The sequence below is a fragment of the Anolis carolinensis genome, unplaced genomic scaffold (assembly GCF_035594765.1).
Source record: "Anolis carolinensis isolate JA03-04 unplaced genomic scaffold, rAnoCar3.1.pri scaffold_13, whole genome shotgun sequence".
Lineage (NCBI taxonomy): Eukaryota > Metazoa > Chordata > Lepidosauria > Squamata > Dactyloidae > Anolis > Anolis carolinensis.
In genome coordinates this window covers 18574806-18593500 of record NW_026943824.1, presented here as the reverse complement: position 1 = coordinate 18593500, position 18695 = coordinate 18574806, and the positions used below count along the sequence as shown (strand labels likewise).

At 38.6% G+C, this 18695-nt stretch overlaps 2 protein-coding genes across 2 annotated transcripts in view; both read right to left on the bottom strand.

Moving 5' to 3' along the window:
* Window positions 1-1574: 1574 nt before the first annotated feature.
* arl6ip1 (ADP ribosylation factor like GTPase 6 interacting protein 1) lies at window positions 1575-12562 on the bottom strand. The gene is made up of 6 exons (XM_003228983.4): window positions 12412-12562; window positions 10148-10281; window positions 8821-8940; window positions 7018-7135; window positions 5225-5309; window positions 1575-2523 (listed from the first exon to the last, which is right to left on the bottom strand). The coding sequence occupies exons 1-6, from the start codon at window positions 12529-12531 to the stop codon at window positions 2405-2407; spliced, it is 696 nt and encodes a 231-aa protein (XP_003229031.4). The 5' UTR covers window positions 12532-12562; the 3' UTR covers window positions 1575-2404.
* Window positions 12563-16357: 3795 nt separating this feature from the next.
* Window positions 16358-18695, bottom strand: part of smg1 (SMG1 nonsense mediated mRNA decay associated PI3K related kinase) — a 108171-nt gene continuing 105833 nt past the window's right edge. The window contains exon 62 of the mRNA XM_062964534.1: window positions 16358-17771. Within this exon, the coding sequence (XP_062820604.1) occupies window positions 17694-17771 (78 nt within the window). The 3' untranslated portion in view covers window positions 16358-17693. The remainder of the gene's footprint in view (window positions 17772-18695) is intronic.

Genomic DNA, 18695 nt, shown 5'->3' with positions numbered 1-18695 from the left:
TCTAGGCAGATAACAAGAAGGAAGACATTTGACTTTTTGTCAAAACTATAGGCAAGAAGATTTAATACATTTGATTTAATACTATTGGACACTTTAACTCAAAGACTAAGAGAAGTCAAAGAAAAAACAGATTGGCTGGGCTTCAGAAACTTCATTCAGAAAAAAGGATATAATTTAACCATAGACTTATCTGATATGTGAAATCCATCAAAATAACAAGACTGTTAATACAGTAGAGTCTCACTTATCCAACATAAACGGGCCGGCAGAATGTTGGATAAGCGAATACGTTGGATAATAAGATTATGGAAAAGCCTATTAAACATCAAATTAGGTTATGATTTTACCAATTAAGCACCAAAACATCATGTTATACAACAAATTTGACGGAAAAAGTAGTTCAATACGCAGTAATGCTATGTAGTAATTACTGTATTTACTAATTTAGTACCAAAATATCACGATGTATTGAAAACATTGACTACAAAAATGTGTTGGATAATCCAGAACGTTGGATAAGCGAGTGTTGGATAAGTGAGACTCTACTGTACTCGCTTATCCAAGCTTCTGCTTGACAGAAAAAGTAGTTCAATATGCAGTAATGCTACGTAGTAATTACTGTATTTACTAATTTAGTACCAAAATATCACGATGTATTGAAAACATTGACTACAAAAATGTGTTGTATAATCCAGAATGTTGGATAAGCAAGTGTTGGATAAGTGAGCCTCTACTGTACCAGAGATGAAAATAGACCATAAGATTTTAAAACCCTCAAGAGGTCAATGGGAAGTCACCCAATTTTTTTTATTTTATACTTTTTTTTCTCTTTTCTTTATTATCCGTATTTTTATTATTTTTCACTTAAGTCATTTTTAAGTTTATTGATTGTTTTTCTTTTTTCTCCCTGTTTTACTTTCTTGTTTTTCTTGGTCTCTGCTCTCTACTTTCACCCCACTTTCTATACACAATTGTTTTCCTCGCTTTCACTGTAATTATAAATAAAGCACAATAAAAATAAAAAATAAAACTATAGGCAACAAGAGAAGGAAAAGAGGAATAAACCCACCCATGCTCCCCCATTGCAACATATATTTTAATATATTGGGTTTATAGTTCCCGCCCCCTTGATCTGGTCATGTAAGTATGATTTATTGTTATAATTGTATTATTTTACCTTGTTTAATAATGTGTGTTATGTCATTATGTAATGTTGTGTTGCTTTTATGACTGTAAACCGCCCTGAGTCCCATCCAGGAGATAGGGCGGTATATAAATAAAGTTTTATTATTATTGTTGTTGAGTTCAAAACAATGGTTCCCAACCTTTGGTCTTCCAAGTGTTTTGGACTTCAACTCCCAGAAATCCCAGCTTCTCATCCATTAGGAATTGTGGGAGCTGAAGTCAAAAACACCTGGAAGACCACCGGTTTAAAAACTGTAATAAATTTATGTTAGCAGCTTAGAATGAGACACAGCTACACCTATAAGGCAATAATGTAAGCACCAAATATCCTGAAATGCTTTTTCCAAAGAGTAAGAATGCCTGCAAGGTAATAAAAATAAAGAGAAAGCTTCAAGGTTTCCCAACGTTTCTATATTTCTTTAAACCAACAACAACACTGCTTATCCATTTACAATTAAGACAGAAATGTGTCTTTCAAACACCAGCTTAAGATGCTTATCGTGTTAACAGGTTACAACTCTTTTACTTAAGAAAAGTGAATTATTAGTAAAAACAAAACAGCATTAAGAAAACACAAATAACTACTGAGACTCGCTGACATGGGATACATCAAGTATTTCCAACATGATTTTGTTTACAGACATTAAAAATCCTCAAGACACGCTGCACAATATCAAAACTACGTATCACAAATTAAATAACAAGCAAGGAAGTAGACTGTTCATGCATCCTAATTTTCGTTTTCCGTACAGTTTCAGTGCAGTAGGTTGTATACAGAAAGAATGACAGTTTGGGTACTAACTAGAGTTGAGGAGCCCTGTTTATATAAATTGCCCATGGCGCAGAACTTCCTAAGTTTCTCGATGTTATCATAAATCTATGGACAGTCCAGTGAATCTTCAAAAATGCTTAAAAACAAGAGAGGTTTATTTTTAAGCTAGTATTTCCAAGCAAAGGCTATCTCCATACAAATACCACCACCAATTATTATTGATGAACAACCTTATCACATTATGGTGTGGCTTAGCCACACTGCCCACCTGTGTAGCAGACTGTATTCACGTGCGACTGAAAGACCACACGGTTTCTACTTAAACTGTAGAAGAAGGAACCCCATTTAAGGTTAAAAGGCAATTACTGAAATAAACACTTCTATACTATTAAACACACAAGGATTCATTAAATTGTTCCCAGAACACAAAATCGGCGCAACAGAGCTTCATTCGTTTTTCTTCTCTTTGTGCTTGAGGAGTTTGTTGACCTCCCTTTTCGCCATCCCGGCATACTTGGAGATGATTCCGTGTTTGTTTAATCCAGGAAACAACAAGAAGCAGCTCACTTAAAAAAAAGAAAAGAAAACAAGTTACCATCTATACAGTAGAGTCTCACTTATCCAACATTCGCTTATCCAACGTTCTGGATTATCCAACGCATTTTTGTAGTCAATGTTTTCAATATATCATGATATTTTGGTGCTAAATTCGTAAATACAGTAATTACTATATAGCATTACTGAGTATTGAACTACTTTTTCTGTCAAATTTGTTGTATAACATGATGTTCTGGTGCTTAATTTGTAAAATCATAACCTAATTTGATGTTTAATAGGCTTTTCCTTAATCTCTCCTTACTATCCAACATATTCGCTTATCCAACATTCTGTCAGCCCGTTTACGTTAGATAAGTGAGACTCTACTGTATATATAAACACTAGCTGTGCCCGGCCATGTGTTGCTGTGGCGTCGTCTGGTGGTGTCTGTATTTTATAGGCATTGTGGAAGAGGCCTAAGTGAGGCCTAACTTTGCCTGTCCCCTGGGCTGAGTGGGTTGCTAGGAGACCAAGTGGGCAGAGCTTAGCCTTCTAACTGGCAGCAGAGTACATGAGGCAATAAAGACAAGCTGATCCACCTACCCAGAAAACTGATGGTGAACTTCTCACCTTAAAAGTTGAATCTTTTATGTTTATTTAAACCCAACCGCCTGACGAAGACTCCTGTGAGTCGAAACCGGTTGCAGGTTTGAGTCAAGTTGTATGGAAAATGGAGTCTACTTATATATAATAAAGAACAGGACATTTACTCACATGAAAAACTTGTCCTTATACTTCAAGAGAAGAACCGCTGACTTCTACTTATATACTATTGGGACAGTCCTGTCTTTTGTATATACATTGAGTTTGTTTGATTATTTTCATATCACCACAAGCAGTGGATTTTGGTCTTCATAGCAATTGGATAAAAACAATTATTCCTCTCCCTCTAATTAGGACTTTATTTTTCTTTTCTTTTTGTTGTATCAACCTAGAGGCGTGGATGAGGGGTTGTGCTGTCAATTTTCGAGATTGTGGGGTGTTTAGTTTTGTTGTTTTGTCGGTCGCCAGGATTCCATCACTCTTTTATATATATATAGATGTAATGTTTGTTTTACTATGGAGGAAACAACAAAACCACTGAACCAAATCACACTAAATTTGGCCACAAAAGACAGTCATCTAAAATGTCTTTCAATAAAAAACCCTAGAAAAATAGTCCAAATTACAGAGGATGAGGAAGAGCCTTTCCCCGCTAATTGCCAGTCAGAAAGGTAGGCTCTTCTGCCTTTAGGCCCCGCCGCCTTCGTATCCTAGCAACTCCCTCAGCCAAAATGGCACCCAGGGCACAGGCAGAATGCACTTAAATAAAATAATAATAATAATCTTTATTTTTATATCCCACCCCATCTCCCCGAAGGGACTCGGGGCGGCTCACAACAGGGACAAGCCCGAAACAACAACAACATATTTGACATAAACTTTAAACATTCCAGCAATACACAAAATAAAATAATGGACAAATACATTAAAATCCAAGCAGATAAAATCAGAGTAATTAAAAGCAAACCAGTGGGGACAGGTTTCATAAAGTGCTGTTTCATGGAAATAAGTAATGATAAAGTGCCATATGCTTTTAAAACAGAAAGATTCTAATGACAGGCCTGTTCATTTAAACGCGCTTAGGCCTCTTCCACACTGCCTATAAAATACAGATTTTCTGATTTGAACTGGATTATATGGCAGTGTAGACTCAAGGCCCTTCCACACAGCTATATTACCCATTTATAGTCTTATATTATCTGCTTTGAACTGGATTATCTTGAGTCGACACTACCATATAATCCAGTTCAGTGTGGATTTTATACAGCTGTGTAGAAGGGGCCTCATATAATCCAGTTCTAAGCAGATAATAGAAGATTATAAATATAATATGTAATAATTACTGTGGTATAATAATACAGAACAATATAATCTCTAAAACCAGGACAGTAAACAAAGAGCAACACTCTGAAAGCAGGGAAATTGGGAATTCCAGACAGGAAACAATCAGGGCCAGCTAACACTTCCCAACAGAGGATTCCCCCAGGCAGGAAGCAGCCAGGCTTTGAAGCTGCAAGGCCAGTAAATGCTAATCAAGGTGGCTAATTGCAGCATTCATACCTGCCACACCGAGACTATTAATTGCTATTCAAACTGGCCAACCAAGGATTCCGCAAGGTAGAAAGCGGCCAGGCTTGCAAGCAGCAAGGCTATTCAGTACTTCTCAACCTGGCCAACCAAGATTTCCCCTAGATAGAAAACCCCCAGGCTCTGAAGCCACGAGGCTACTCCATCCCATTCAACCTGGCCTAGCAAGGATGCCCTGCGTAGAAAGCGGCCAGGCTTTGAAGCTGCAAGACTATTCAGTGCAGTTCAAGCTAGCCAAACAATGATTCCCTGACTAAGGAAGTAGCCAGGCTTCAAAGTGGCTCTTTGATGGAGGGTGCAACTTCAGCTACTCCAGAAAACGGCCAGGCTTTGAGGCTGCAAGGCTATTCACTGCTATTCCACCTGGCCAACAAAGGATTCTCATAAGCCACAGCAACACGTGGCCGGGCAAAGCTAGTCACTTATGATCTTTTACAGATGCCTCCTTTTCCTCATTTGTATTTATGTTCTACTTAAAATACTTCAGGCTTTTAAATAGCAAGCATTGCCCCCATTCACACCATCTTGTGCACGGCTTACCAATAAGGTAGGTGAGGAGGAGATTATGAACTTGCTGTCCTATCCAAGCAATCACAGCCAGAGAACACAGCATTGTCATGAAGTACTAGAAAACAAACCACACAGTTAATACTCCTCAAGTATATCTTCTAATGATTCTAACATACAAACTGATTTCCTAGGCATTTCCTATTGTTGCCAATGGTCTGAAAATTTTCATATTTTTTTTTCGTTAGCCAGATGAATACGAAATGGATTTCGGAGCAGGCCTTTGAAAAATAGTGCAGTGAAATAATTTTAACCGGAAATTGTGCAATTGATATGAAACATATTAGACCTTGTTTCTGGTTGACGTGTCTTACTGAACGTATTTTAAGTATGCTTTTATATATGTATCAATTTTAACCTAATTTTATCTTAAGATTTTGTTTTTATGTCCAAGGTGCTATATACCATATATACTCAAAGATAAACCCAGTTTTGTTTTTTTAGCTGAAAAAGCCTCCCTCGGCCCGGGTTGTGGTGCAGGCTGGTGAGCAGCCAGCTGCAATAAATCACTCTGACCAAGAGGTCATGAGTTTGAGGCCAGCTCAGAGCCTGCGTTTGTCTGTCTTTGATCTACGTTAAGGCATTGAATGTTTGCCTTATATATGTGTAATGTGATCCACCCTGAGTCCCCCTCGGGGTGAGAAGGGCGGAATATAAATACTGTAAATAAATAAGTAAATAAATAAATAAAATAATGGGGTCAAGGCTGGGCAACAGAACTCTGAGGCCATTGCTTGCAATATATGAGATATTCCTCTCTTACTCTCCCTTATCAGTGTGTTTTCCAAAGCCTCCCTTGCTCTTAACCAAGGGAATATTTTGAAAAGGGAAAGACACCCTTGTAAGTCAGGAAGAAATTGAATATATATCCATTAATCTTATAAAAGCATTTCCCCCTGAAATATTTGTTAAACACTCCTACAGATATATAGGCATTAATCCCCTGCATGCATTTGCAATCCCTAAGTACTTATATATCTGTATCTATCTATCTACATTATTTATTTATTTATTTACAGCACTTTTACCCCACCTTTCTCACCCGAGGGGACTCAAGGCGGCTTACAAAGGTCGGAAAAATTTAATGCCCAAAACACAATCATTAAGATCAAAACAATACATACAGATCAGTTAACACTATTAAAAAGCATTATAAAATTTAAAAACATCTATGTAATTGAATATATTGATTCTAGGTTTTACATGTTTCTTCCCTCCCCCTTTTCATGATTTGTGAAATCTACCAGCCTTAATTATATATATATATATATATATATATATATATATATATATATATATATATATATATATATAAAATTTTATCTATGAATTTTCCCCTCATATGTTTGCAGGTTTTTGCATATCCTATATACATATAGATCCATGTACCTGTATATCTGTATCCATATATATACATTATTTAACCTACTGATGCCTCAATTAAAGTAATTTTATTGGTATCTATTTTTATTTTGACATTTACCAGTAGTTGCTTCATTTCCCATCCTCGGCTTATACTCGGGTCAATAAGTTATCCCAGTTTTTTGTGGTAAAATTAGGTGCCTCGGCTTATATTTGGGGCGGCTTAGACTCAAGTATATACGGTAAGTGCTGTTTGTGAGCCACCTTGAGTCCCCCTCGGGGTAGAGAAAGGCAGGATATAAATAAAGTAAATAAAATAAATATAAATTAATAAATATAAAGCAAAATGGCTTATGGAGTGTTTCATGTACTAACTCTGAAAATCTTCAAAGCACACAAGTTACCATTTTTGGCTTCTCCTCCTTAAATGTGAAAAGGCGCTTCCACCAACCGACAATCCTACGCCGCGTTTTTACCAGGTTGCTGCAGATTTCATGAAATCGTTGTTGTTGTTCGGTAGTCCTTTAAGCAAAAGAAAAAGATGCCAAAATGTATCTGCTAGAGCAAATTAGTACTGAACACTGCGCGCACACATTTATTTGCCTCTTATCTTCGGTCATTACATGGACACTGGGCATTTTGGGTGCTTCAGGGAGAGTGGAATTAATAAATAAATAAAGGTTTATTGCAATAATAGGCCTCTCTGCAAAGAGACTGTGGCAGCCATTTTTCATAGAAGCAGAAAGGCTTTTACAGGCGCAGTCCATCTTCAGAGAGGCTTGGTGCAATAAGCCTTTATTTAACATGGCTAATACCATTCTGGTCCATTTCAAACGCTCTAAATGCAGGCACACTGCACTATCCTACCCCAAACTATCTCAGGTGACGCTTCGACACTTGCCCAGGCACTTTATTTATGGTCTTGAAACTATGCACTTTTCATCCATGTATGGTGATGTTCATTTTTTATTACCTTTCCCATTGATCACGATGGTGTTATATTGTATTTTGATTTGTTTTTATATCTGAATGTTGTGATGATACTGTTTTTAGTTATTTATATTGGTTTTAACTTGTCACATTTTGTTTCTGTTTTGGGTAGCTGCCTCAAGTCCCTTCGGAGAGATGGTGGTGGGACAGAAAAATAAATTATTATTATTATTATTTTATTATGACACAGCAAACAAGATAGATATGCTGGATTTCATATCACAAAATCACAAGTCGAACTCTTCCCAAGTGTCTAGGACTGTGTGATGTATTATTATTATTTTTATTATTATTATTATTATTTTATTATTATGACACAGCAAACAAGATAGATATGCTGGATTTCATATCACAAAATCACAAGTCGAACACTTCCCAAGTGTCTAGGACTGTGTGATGTATTATTATTATTATTATTATTATTATTATTTTATTATGACACAGCAAACAAGATAGATATGCTGGATTTCATATCACAAAATCACAAGTCGAACACTTCCCAAGTGTCTAGGACTGTGTGATGTATTATTATTATTATTATTTTATTATGACACAGCAAACAAGATAGATATGCTGGATTTCATATCACAAAATCACAAGTCGAACTCTTCCCAAGTGTCTAGGACTGTGTGATGTATTATTATTATTATTATTATTATTATTATTATGACACAGCAAACAAGATAGATATGCTGGGTTTCGTATCACAAAATCACAAGTCGAACACTTCCCAAGTGTCTAGGACTGTGTGATGTATTTTCGGATGATGCGTGCAGATTCCAGCAGGGTGGCCTTTTAATATTTATCATCATCATCATCATCATCATCATCATCATCACAAGATGAGTCCATAGCAGACACACTGCTGGCTGTTGTATTGAATCACACGTCAGACACTTCCCAATTATTATTATAAATTATTATTATTATTATTATTTCAAGCTCCCCATGTTGCTGCTAAATGCCGCTTGGGCAGAAACCCAAAGGTTTGGGATGTGTTTCCTTCTCAGATTTCAGCATGGGAAGGTTAACAGAGTTCAGGCTTATTATTAATAATTTAATAATAATAATAATAATAATAATAATAATAATAATAATAATACACTTTATTTTTAACCCGCCCTATCTCCCCCAGGGTACTCAGGGCGTTAGTTGTTTGGTAGTCCTTTAAAAATACTTCTGCCTAAAACAAAAATGAAATAAGTATTCAAACTTACCACTTACTGGAACCAAAAATCCGAGGAGCAAGAGCAGGCACCAGATAGTCAGCCAAACAGAGCAACATAACAAAACAAGAAACACCTGAAAGAACAGATGGATCCAAGTAGTAGATCATCCTGTTGAGAAAGAAAAATCATTTTTATCCAGTTATCATTTGGTTTCCAACACTTCAAAGAACAATTAGAGCATTCTGGTAACCTGTATCAGAAATGAATAATAATTGGCAGCGTTAATTATTATCATGTACGCTGAACTCAATCGACAGACCCAGTTTCTGTGTTTTTTTTGAACTGAACACGCCTACCTGTATTTTATAATGTGTTTTATGAATACTGATGTAAGCTAATAATTTTTAACTGATTTATATTGCACTGGAGAATTTTTATATATGCGTTTTATTGTAAGCCGCCCTGAGTCCCCTGTTGGGTGAGAAGGGCGGGATATAAATATTGTAATAAATAATAAATAAATAAAGGAAGAAATGAATGAATAAGATGGTAAACAAATTGGACGCTAAGAAGCACGGTTGGGCTGGAGGTTGACTTATCATAGGCTATTTAATGCTAACAAAGGTTATGGCCTCCAACAGACAAGAATTCTTCCCCCCACCCAGGAACTTCCACAGATATACAGTAGAGTCTCACTTATCCAACATTCACTTATCCAACGTTCTGGATTATCCAACGCATTTTTGTAGTCAATGTTTTCAATATATCATGATATTTTGGTGCGAAATTCATAAATACAGTAATTACTACGTAGCATTACTGCATATTGAACTACCTTTTCTGCCAAATTTGTTGTATAACATGATGTTTTGGTGCTTAATTTGTAAAATCATAACCTAATTTGATGTTTAATAGGCTTCTCCTTAATCTCTCCTTATTATCCAACATATTTGCTTATCCAACGTTCTGCTGGCCCGTTTATGTTGGATAAGTGAGACTCTACTGTATAAACTTTCCTTGCTTAGTTTCTTCATACCTCACCACCTCTGAGGATGCCTTCCATAGATGTGGGTGAAACATCAGGAGAGAATGCTGCTTCTGGGCCATGGCCATACAGCCCGGGAAACATACAACAACACCAAAAATTCCCAGGTTCAAATGCTAATTGTTCCAAAGTTACAGATATCACAGCCAGCCGGCATGGAAAGAGTTTGGGAAGCCAGTGGAGACAGTTAAAGGAGAGCCAAGAGTAAGTAGCTGGGCTCTCAGCAGAGGTGATGATATAGCTCTTTATCCTTGGTAAGTTAGCCACAAATTCATTTATAAGAATTTTCTAGAAGAAAATGTTAGAGTAACTCACTCCAAAATAACTTACAGAAAAATGAAGGAAACTACAGCAATGATGGCAGGTGGAAACCATGCTTTTTCCCAGCGAAGGATTTTGTCGGTCACTAAAATCACTTCGCCCCATCCTTGCAACTGCTCCTCCAAACCAGCTGTTTCAGCAGCCTGTGAACATAAGCATTAAAACCATTAGTACAATCAATACTAGCATTATTAGAATCTTTCACCTGATTTTGCTACTGATAATATACCATAGACGTTTGTTGGTGCCTGGATCTTCAGAACTGGTTGTTTCTAAATTTTTGCAAATGGGTTTATTTTACTTTGAATTATTTTCCCAACTTAAAAATGGCACCGGGACAACATTTCAAACAGGATTATACTGCTTAAACCTATTATTTACATCATTATTATTTACATCACTTTTACCCCGCCTTTCTCTCCGAGGAGACTCAAAGCGGCTTACAGTAAACAGGCAAAAATCCAATGCCTAAAAACAATGTAAAAACAACAATTCATATAAAACAATCTACAAAACAACAGTTCATATAAAACAAGTACCATTACAAAATAAAATCACATTATATAAAATTTTAAGAATGTCCAAGATTAAACCTACTTCTAATATAGTGGCAAAGGGGGAGTTAAAGGAAGGAGTGAGACCTTTTATTAACTACAGTAGAGTCTCACTTATCCAACACTAGCTTATCCAACATTCTGGATTATCCAATGCATTTTTGTAGTCAATGTTTTCAATACATCGTGATATTTTGGTGCGAAATTCGTAAATACCGTAATTACTGCATAGCATTACTGCGCATTGAACTACTTTTTCTGCCAAATTTCTTGTAAAACATGATATTTTGATGCTTAATTTGTAAAATCATAATGTAATTTTATGTTTAATAGGCTTTTCCTTAATGCCTCCTTATTATCCAACATATTCGCTTATCCAACATTCTGCCAGACCGTTTATGTTGGATAAGCAAGACTACTGTATATTTCTTTATTATGACTGGGGGGAAAATGAACAAACGTCAGAATAGGAACATGACATATATTTAGGTATTAAGAAACACTGTCAAAAGCAAAGTTAAAACCCAGTATTGAATATGATCGTTAACATAATATTGTATGTTACTTTGTTATACCCCCAGTCATAATAAAGAAATATACAGTAGTCTTGCTTATCCAACATAAATAGGCTGGCAGAACGTTGGCTAAGCGAAAATGTTGGATAATATGGAGGGATTAAGGAAAAGCCTATTAAACATAAAATTACATTATGATTTTACAAATTAAGCACCAAAACGTCATGTTTGACAACAAATCAACAGAAAAAGCAGTTAAATACATGGTAACGTTGTATAGTAATTACTGTATTTTCGAATTTAGCACCAGAACATCGCAAGGTATTGAAGCCATTGACTACAAAAACATTGACGTCTAACAAATTGACTACAAATAAAGATAGAAATGCATAAAATGAACTTAAGAGTAACAACATTGTTGAAAATTAAATCTGTAAAACATTCAGTCCTGTCTGCCTAAAGAAAGAGCTGTGGAGCCGGGTGGGAGGCAGACTGCGTTGGATAATCCAGAACGTTGGATAAGCGAATGTTGGATAAGTGTACTGTACATAAAAAGGCTGGATGGCCATCTGTCAAGCGCACTTTGATGGTGCCTTTCCTGCATGAAGGCAGGAGAAGGTTGGACTGGATGGCCTCTGGGTTTGCTCCTATTATTATTACAGTAGAGTCTCACTTATCCAATGTTCTGGATTATCCAACGCATTTTTGTAGTCAATGTTTTCAATACATTGTGATATTTTGGTGCTAAATTTGTAAATACAGTAATACTACATAGCATTACTGAGTAGTGAACTACTTTTTCTGTCAAATTTGTTGTATAACATGATGTTTTGGCGCTTAATTTGTAAAATCATAACCTAATTTGATGTTGAATAGGCTTTTCCTTAATCTCTCCCTTATTATCCAAGATATTCGCTTATCTAAGCTTCTGCCGGCCCGTTTTGCTTGGATAAGTGAGACTCTATTGTGTGTGTGTGTGTGTGTGTGTGTATATATATATCCCCCGTATGTGCCGTAAGCCGTGTGTGGACTTGGTGTTCCTTCTGAAAGAGAGGCCTTGGGCCTGAACCCGGAAATGAGGCCTCGGGCTGGGCCCGGACGCCCGCCCAGCCCACCCTAGCTGGGCTCGGGACCACGGCTGAGGCCCCGCCGCCTCCCCCGCCTCGACTACGGGAGAGAAAGAGAGCAAAGAGCGTCCGCTCACCAGCTGGTTGGTGCTCCGGTTGTCGCCCTCCGCCATCTTGTCCGCCTTCGCCAGGCCCAACCGCCCTCCGCCCCCGAGAACGCCAAGCCCCGCCCCGCCTCTTCTCACCGCGCCTCCCATTGGTCGGGGTAACCAAGCCCCGCTCGGCCTCAACGGCTGCCTCGCGCCTCCCCACAAACCAATCAGCGTCGTCTTGTTAGCGTCCAGTCCAATCGCCTGCCTGCTTACATTTTCAAAACGAAGGCGTGGCTCCACCTGGGGCAGGCCTGGGCCAATCCGGGCCCGCTCTCCAGGCGTTGTGGACTTCAACTCCCAGCATCCCTAGCAGCCTACCGGAAGGAAGGAGTGAAGGGACGGAGGGAGAGAAGAAGGGAGGAAGGAAGGAAGGAAAGGAAGAAAGAAACAAAAGCAGGAAGGAAGGAAGGAAGGAAGGAAGGAAAGAAGTAAGAAAGGAAATAAAGGAAAGGAAGTGAGGAAGGAAGGAAGGCAGAAAAAAAGAAGGAAGAAAGCAGAAAAAGAAAGAAGGAAAGGAAGAAAGAAATGAAAGCAGGAAAGAAGGGAAGGAAAGGAAGGAGGGAGGAAGAAAAAAGGAAAGAAGAAAAGGAAGGAAAGGAAAGAAGAAAAAGAAGGAAGGAAGTATGGAAGAAAGGAAAGAGGAAGGAAGTGAGGAAGAAAAAGAAGGGAAGAAGGAAAGAAAGAAGGAAAGGAAGGAAGGCAGAAGAAAAAGAAGGAAGAGAAGGGAAGGAAGAAAGGATAAAAAGAAAGAAGGGAAGGAAGAAAAATGAAAGCAGGAAGTTAAGAAGAGAAGGAAGAAGGAAAGAAGGAAGGCAGAAGAAAAAGAAGAAAGTGAAGGAAGGAAGGAGAAAAAAAGAAGGATAGGAAGAAAAAAATGAAAGGAAGGATAGGAAGAAGAAAGGAAGGCAAGAAGGAAGTAAAAAAAGAAGAAAAAAGAAAGGAAGGAAGAAGGAAGGAAGGAAGGCAAGGAAAAAAGAAAGAAGAAAAAGAAGGACGGAAGTAAGAAAGGAAAGGAAGAGGAAGGAAGTGAGGAAGAAAAAGAAGGAAAGGAAGAAAGAAATGAAAGAAGGAAGTAAGAAAGGAAAGAAAGAAGAAAAGGAAGGAGGAAATGAGGAAGGAAGGCAGAAGAAAAAGAAGTGAAGGAAGGAAGGAGAAAAAGAAGGGAAGAAAAGGGAAGGAAGGAAGGAGAAAGAAAGGGAAGAAAAAGAAGAGAAGGAAGAAAGGAAGGAAGATGAAAAAGAAAGAAGAAAAGGAAGAAAGAAACAAAAGCAGGAAGGAGAAAAAGAAGGAAGGGAAGAAGGAAGTAAAAAAGGAAAGAAGAAAGGAAAGGAAGAAATAAGGAAGGAAGGCAGAAGAAAAAGAAGGAAGGATAGGAAGAAGAAAGGAAGGCAAGAAGGAAGTAAAAAAGGAAAAGAAAAAGGGAAAGAAGGAGAAAAAGAAGGCGGAAAAGGAAGAAAGAAATGAAAGCAGGTAGGAAGAACAGGAAGAAGAAAAAGAAGGGAAAGAATGAAAGGAAGAAAGGAACGAGTGTGCCTTATGGGAAAATTTGCATCGGGAATCCATTGGTTTTTTTTTTCCTGCTTGAGTTTGCAATGAAAAGTCAAGTAAATACCGTGTTTTTTTTAATAAAAACAACATAATCTGCGAAGAAACAGCTCTCCCATTCTAAAGAAATGAATGTGATACAAAAAAATAAGAACACAAGTAGATTTCTGAACTTTATTATTACATAATGCAGTAAAGATCCCATTTTTATACCCTGTTCATTTCTGGATAAAAGGCATAATCTCGTCCTGACTGCACTTGGACACAGACGGAGGCGGTTTCATACAACCAAAGTGCACTCGCCAATTCCATGAAGATATTGATCTGGATGGAATGCACGGACTCAAAAGACAACACAAAATGCAAATCCTGAACCGCACAAAGTAACAAGTGTATGGAGGGGAACTCCGAACTCCGCCATTTCAGCAATAAAACAAGCCTTTTATTGTTATCACAGCTGATGATAAGGCAAACAACCATAGGCACCTACTCTTGTGGGTCTGTACTATGCAAATGGCCATCGCAACATGTGCAGCAAACTAAGAATTTATATCTTTGGCTTATCTAAAATTGACCGATGGCTGAGGATCTTCCTCGCCTTCCACACCTACTTTGGCACAAGTGATACCAAGGACCAGACTTGTTTACTCTGAGCTTTCTTCTTCAAGCAAAGCTACATAGGCAATAGTTTACTATTTTTCTGGCTTAGGGTCCCTACACCTCTGCCTTGAACGACACCACAAAGCAGTGGTTGCCTTTTGCAGGAGTTCTTTCCAATGGCAAAGCCTTAAAATGACTGGATATTTTAATGAACAGGAAGTAAAACACTCAATACATACGGAAAGTGACTGGTTTAAAGTGACATTTTGAGAGCAACTTCTTTCACAGGGTGGTCGTGTGTTTTCTGGGTTGTCTGGCCATGTTCCAGAAGCATTCTCTCCTGACGTTTCGCCCACATCTATGGCAGGCATCCTCAGAGGTTGTGAGGTATGGAGAAACTAAGCATATATCTGTGGAAGTAAGAGCTCTTGCCTGTCAGAGGCCAGTGTGAATGTTGTAATTAATCACCTTTGTTAGCATAAAATGGCCTTCCCAGCCTCACCTCCTGGCCTGGGGGAATAATAATAATAATAATAATAATAATAATAATAATAATAATAACAACAACAACAACAACAACAACAACTTTATTTTTATACCCCGCCCCATCTCCCCGGAGGGTCTCGGAGCGGCTTACATGGGGCCATGCCCAACATAAAAATACAATAACAGCGATAAAACAATAAAAACAATTTTTCACATCGATAAGACATCAACGTCAGTAAAACAGTAATAAAAATCAATATATTGCATAAAATATTAAATCCTTTGTTCAGAGTCGTTAGCTGCCCCTGATAACTCAACCAGAGAAATCAGCCATCACTTGAGGAACTAACCTGGACACAGTATATTATTTGAGAACACAGAAATGCTCGACCACTCCAACAACTATCATGTCAGATTACACAGAGAAGCCAGTGAAATCCACAAGCATGTTGATAACTTCAATAAAAAGGAGGAAGCCATGAAAATGAACAATATTTTAAAAAGTCCAAAATCAGAACAGTAAATAAGGAGCAACACTAAGAAAACAGAAGAATTCCAGACAGGAATCAATCAGGGGCAGCTAACGACTCTGAACAAAGGATTTCCCCAGGCCAGGATGTGAGGCAGGGAAGGCCATTTAATGCTAATCAAGGTGATTAATTACAACATTCACACTGACCTCCAACACGCAAGAGTTCTTACTTCCACAGATACATAAACCTTCCTTGCTTAGTTTCTCCTCTGAGGATGCCTGCCATAGATGTGGGCGAAACATCAGGAGAGAATGCTTCTGGAACATGGCCATACAGCCCGGGAAACACACAACAACCCTGTGATCCCGGCCATGAAAGCCTTCGACAACACAACTTCTTTCGCATCCACCATTCAAAAGTGCAAGGCAGATATACAGTAGAGTCTCACTTATCCAACATAAACGGGCTGGCAGAATGTTGGATAAGCGAATATGTTGGATAAGAAGGAGGGATTAAGGAAAAGCCTATTAAACATCAGATTATGATTTTACAAATTAAGCATCCAAACATGTTATACAACAAATTAGGCAGAAAAAGTAGTTCAATAAGCAGCAATGCTATGTAGTAATTACTGTATTTACAAATTTTGCACCAAAATATCACAATGTGTTGAAAACATTGACTACAGAAATGCGTTGGATAATCCAGAACGTTGGATAAGCGAATGTTGGATAAGTGAGACTCTACTGTACTGAAAAAGTCTTGAGAAATTCACAAGGAATGCATTACCAAATATGACCAATTGAAAATCATAAGGAAAAGCAAACTCCATACAAATCTTTATTCAAATTTCACTTGAACCAAACAAAAAACGAGTCTTGTTTTAGTTTGAAGTTTTGTTTTCCAAAATCCCCAACCTGGATTAAAATACTATACATTCCCAAAATTTGAAGTGAAACAAACAGCGTAAAGCTACCTTCACCAGAACGTCACTTTATTGATTTTTTTTTCTGTCATCAACAATGCACTTAAGATAATGTAATCATGGGGTTGGGGTTTTTTTTGGTAAAAGATAATGGTTACACTGGAGTAGCTATGTTTACAAAAGAAACTACAGCAAATCACAATAGAATGAGCTTTTCGAGGGGGAAAAGTTGGCATTACAAAAATGCGGGTACAATGCAAGCAGAGGGAAATCAAATGCCTGTGGAAGGTTCATTCCTTTGAAATGCACAGTGAATCTGGGGAAACTGTACATGATAGAATCACACACACAAATCACCTGAAAACACAAAAGAAGTCAATTTGCATTTGATCACAACTCAAAGGTAACTGCTTAAATGTTCAGCATTTCCCTGCGCTTTTGAAATTATGATTTTGCAAAACAAATCAAAAAGAGAGAGATTTCTTTGACTCAAACCAGTGAAACACAAGGACTGAAATTAAAACATACTGGGAAATATACCTAAGTTACAAGAATTAAACCAGAAGTGGGAAAGAACTTTTATTTTAAAAAAAGACAAAAGCTCTCTCTTCTCAGAAGGTTCTTTCAACGCAGCTGACACCGAGCTCTTCCCGTTTCAGTCCATATCTGAAGTTCATCTTATGTCGCATTTCCCCCCCCCCCCAATTAATTTTTTAATTATTTTGTTTAAACTTTTTGCACTAACTGGTTGACCCAACCAGCGCCGATGCCAAGCAGCCAGAGCGACTCGAGAAACGCGATCTCGCCAATCTTCCTCTGCGGCGGCCCCCCTTTCGGTGTGTGTTCGGTTTTGCCCCGGATTGTTCGCAGGGTCGGGCGGAAGGGGCCCTCAGAGCGCCCCCGATCCCCCTTCTGCGGCTCTTTCCCCCCCGACACGTTGGCAGTTCTTCTGCGGCAGAAAGACAGCCCTGCTGCTCAGGCTGCGGTGGGCTCCCCCCCCGGCCCCGCGGGGTCCCTCCGGGCCATTGTGTTCAGCGTTTCCCTGAGTGCAGCCGCTCCGCAGGACTCCCTCCCCAGGGCCCCCGGGGGGCCTGGGGGGCCTCACGCCGAGCCCCCGAAAGGCACCACCACCGACCGTGGTGCTGCCGCCATGGATGGACGCCTGAGGCCGAGTGGATGCTGCTGGAGGTCGGACTTCGCGGAACCAGGCGGACCTGTCGTCGTCGTCATCTCCCTGTTCATACCCAGGCTGTCCAACCTTCATAGAGCTGAGCCAAGTTATCTAGATTAGTCGCCTCCTTAATCACATAGTCGACCTAGGAACACACAAGGAGAAAAGTTACATGTCTGAGGTGTAACACATGCTTATATATACAATATAATTTACTATAATATTTTGTACTAGCTGTGCCCGGCCATGCGTTGCTGTGGCGAAGTCTGGTGGTATGGGAAATAAAGTATTGAGGAATTGGTGGTAGTTAAGGTAAAGGGTAAAGGTTTTCTCCTGACATTATGTCCGACTGCACAGTGAAGTGGATTATCTGGCAGTGTGGACTCAAGATAATCTAGTTCAAAGCAGATAATATAAGATTCTAAATGGGTAATATAGCTATGTGGAAGGGCCTTGAGTCTACACTGCCATATAATCCAGTTAAAATCTGATAATCTGTATCTTATAGGCAGTGTGGAAGAGGCCTGAGGCCTAACTGTGCCTGTCCCCTGGACTGAGTAGGTTGCTAGGAGACCAAGTGGGCAGAGCTTAGCCCTCTAACTGGCAGCAATTGGATAAAAACAATTATTCATTTCCCTCTAATTAGGACTTTATTTTTCTTTTCTTTTTGTTGTATCAACCTAGAGCCGTGGATGATGGGTTGTGTTGTCAAATTTCGAGGTTGGGGGGCCTGTAGTTTTGTTGTTTTGTCCGCTGCCCTGATGCCATCACTCTTTTATATATATAGATAATTTACTATAATATTTTGTATAAAAGGTAAAGGTTTCCTCTGATGTTAAGTCCAGTCGTGACCGACTCTAGGGGTTAGTGCTTGTAATGAAGTACGAATTTTTGGTTTACAGATGTTATGTTTAATTGTGTGTTTGTGTTTTAAAAGGGTAAGTATTACAGTTATTGCATCTCAGCACTCAGAGGCTGGTTGCCATGGAGAAGTAGGCGGAGCCAACTGCCGTTTAGTTGAAGAAGTGCAGAGTTTAAAAAAGAGAGTCAGTCTGTGTCTGATGAGGCA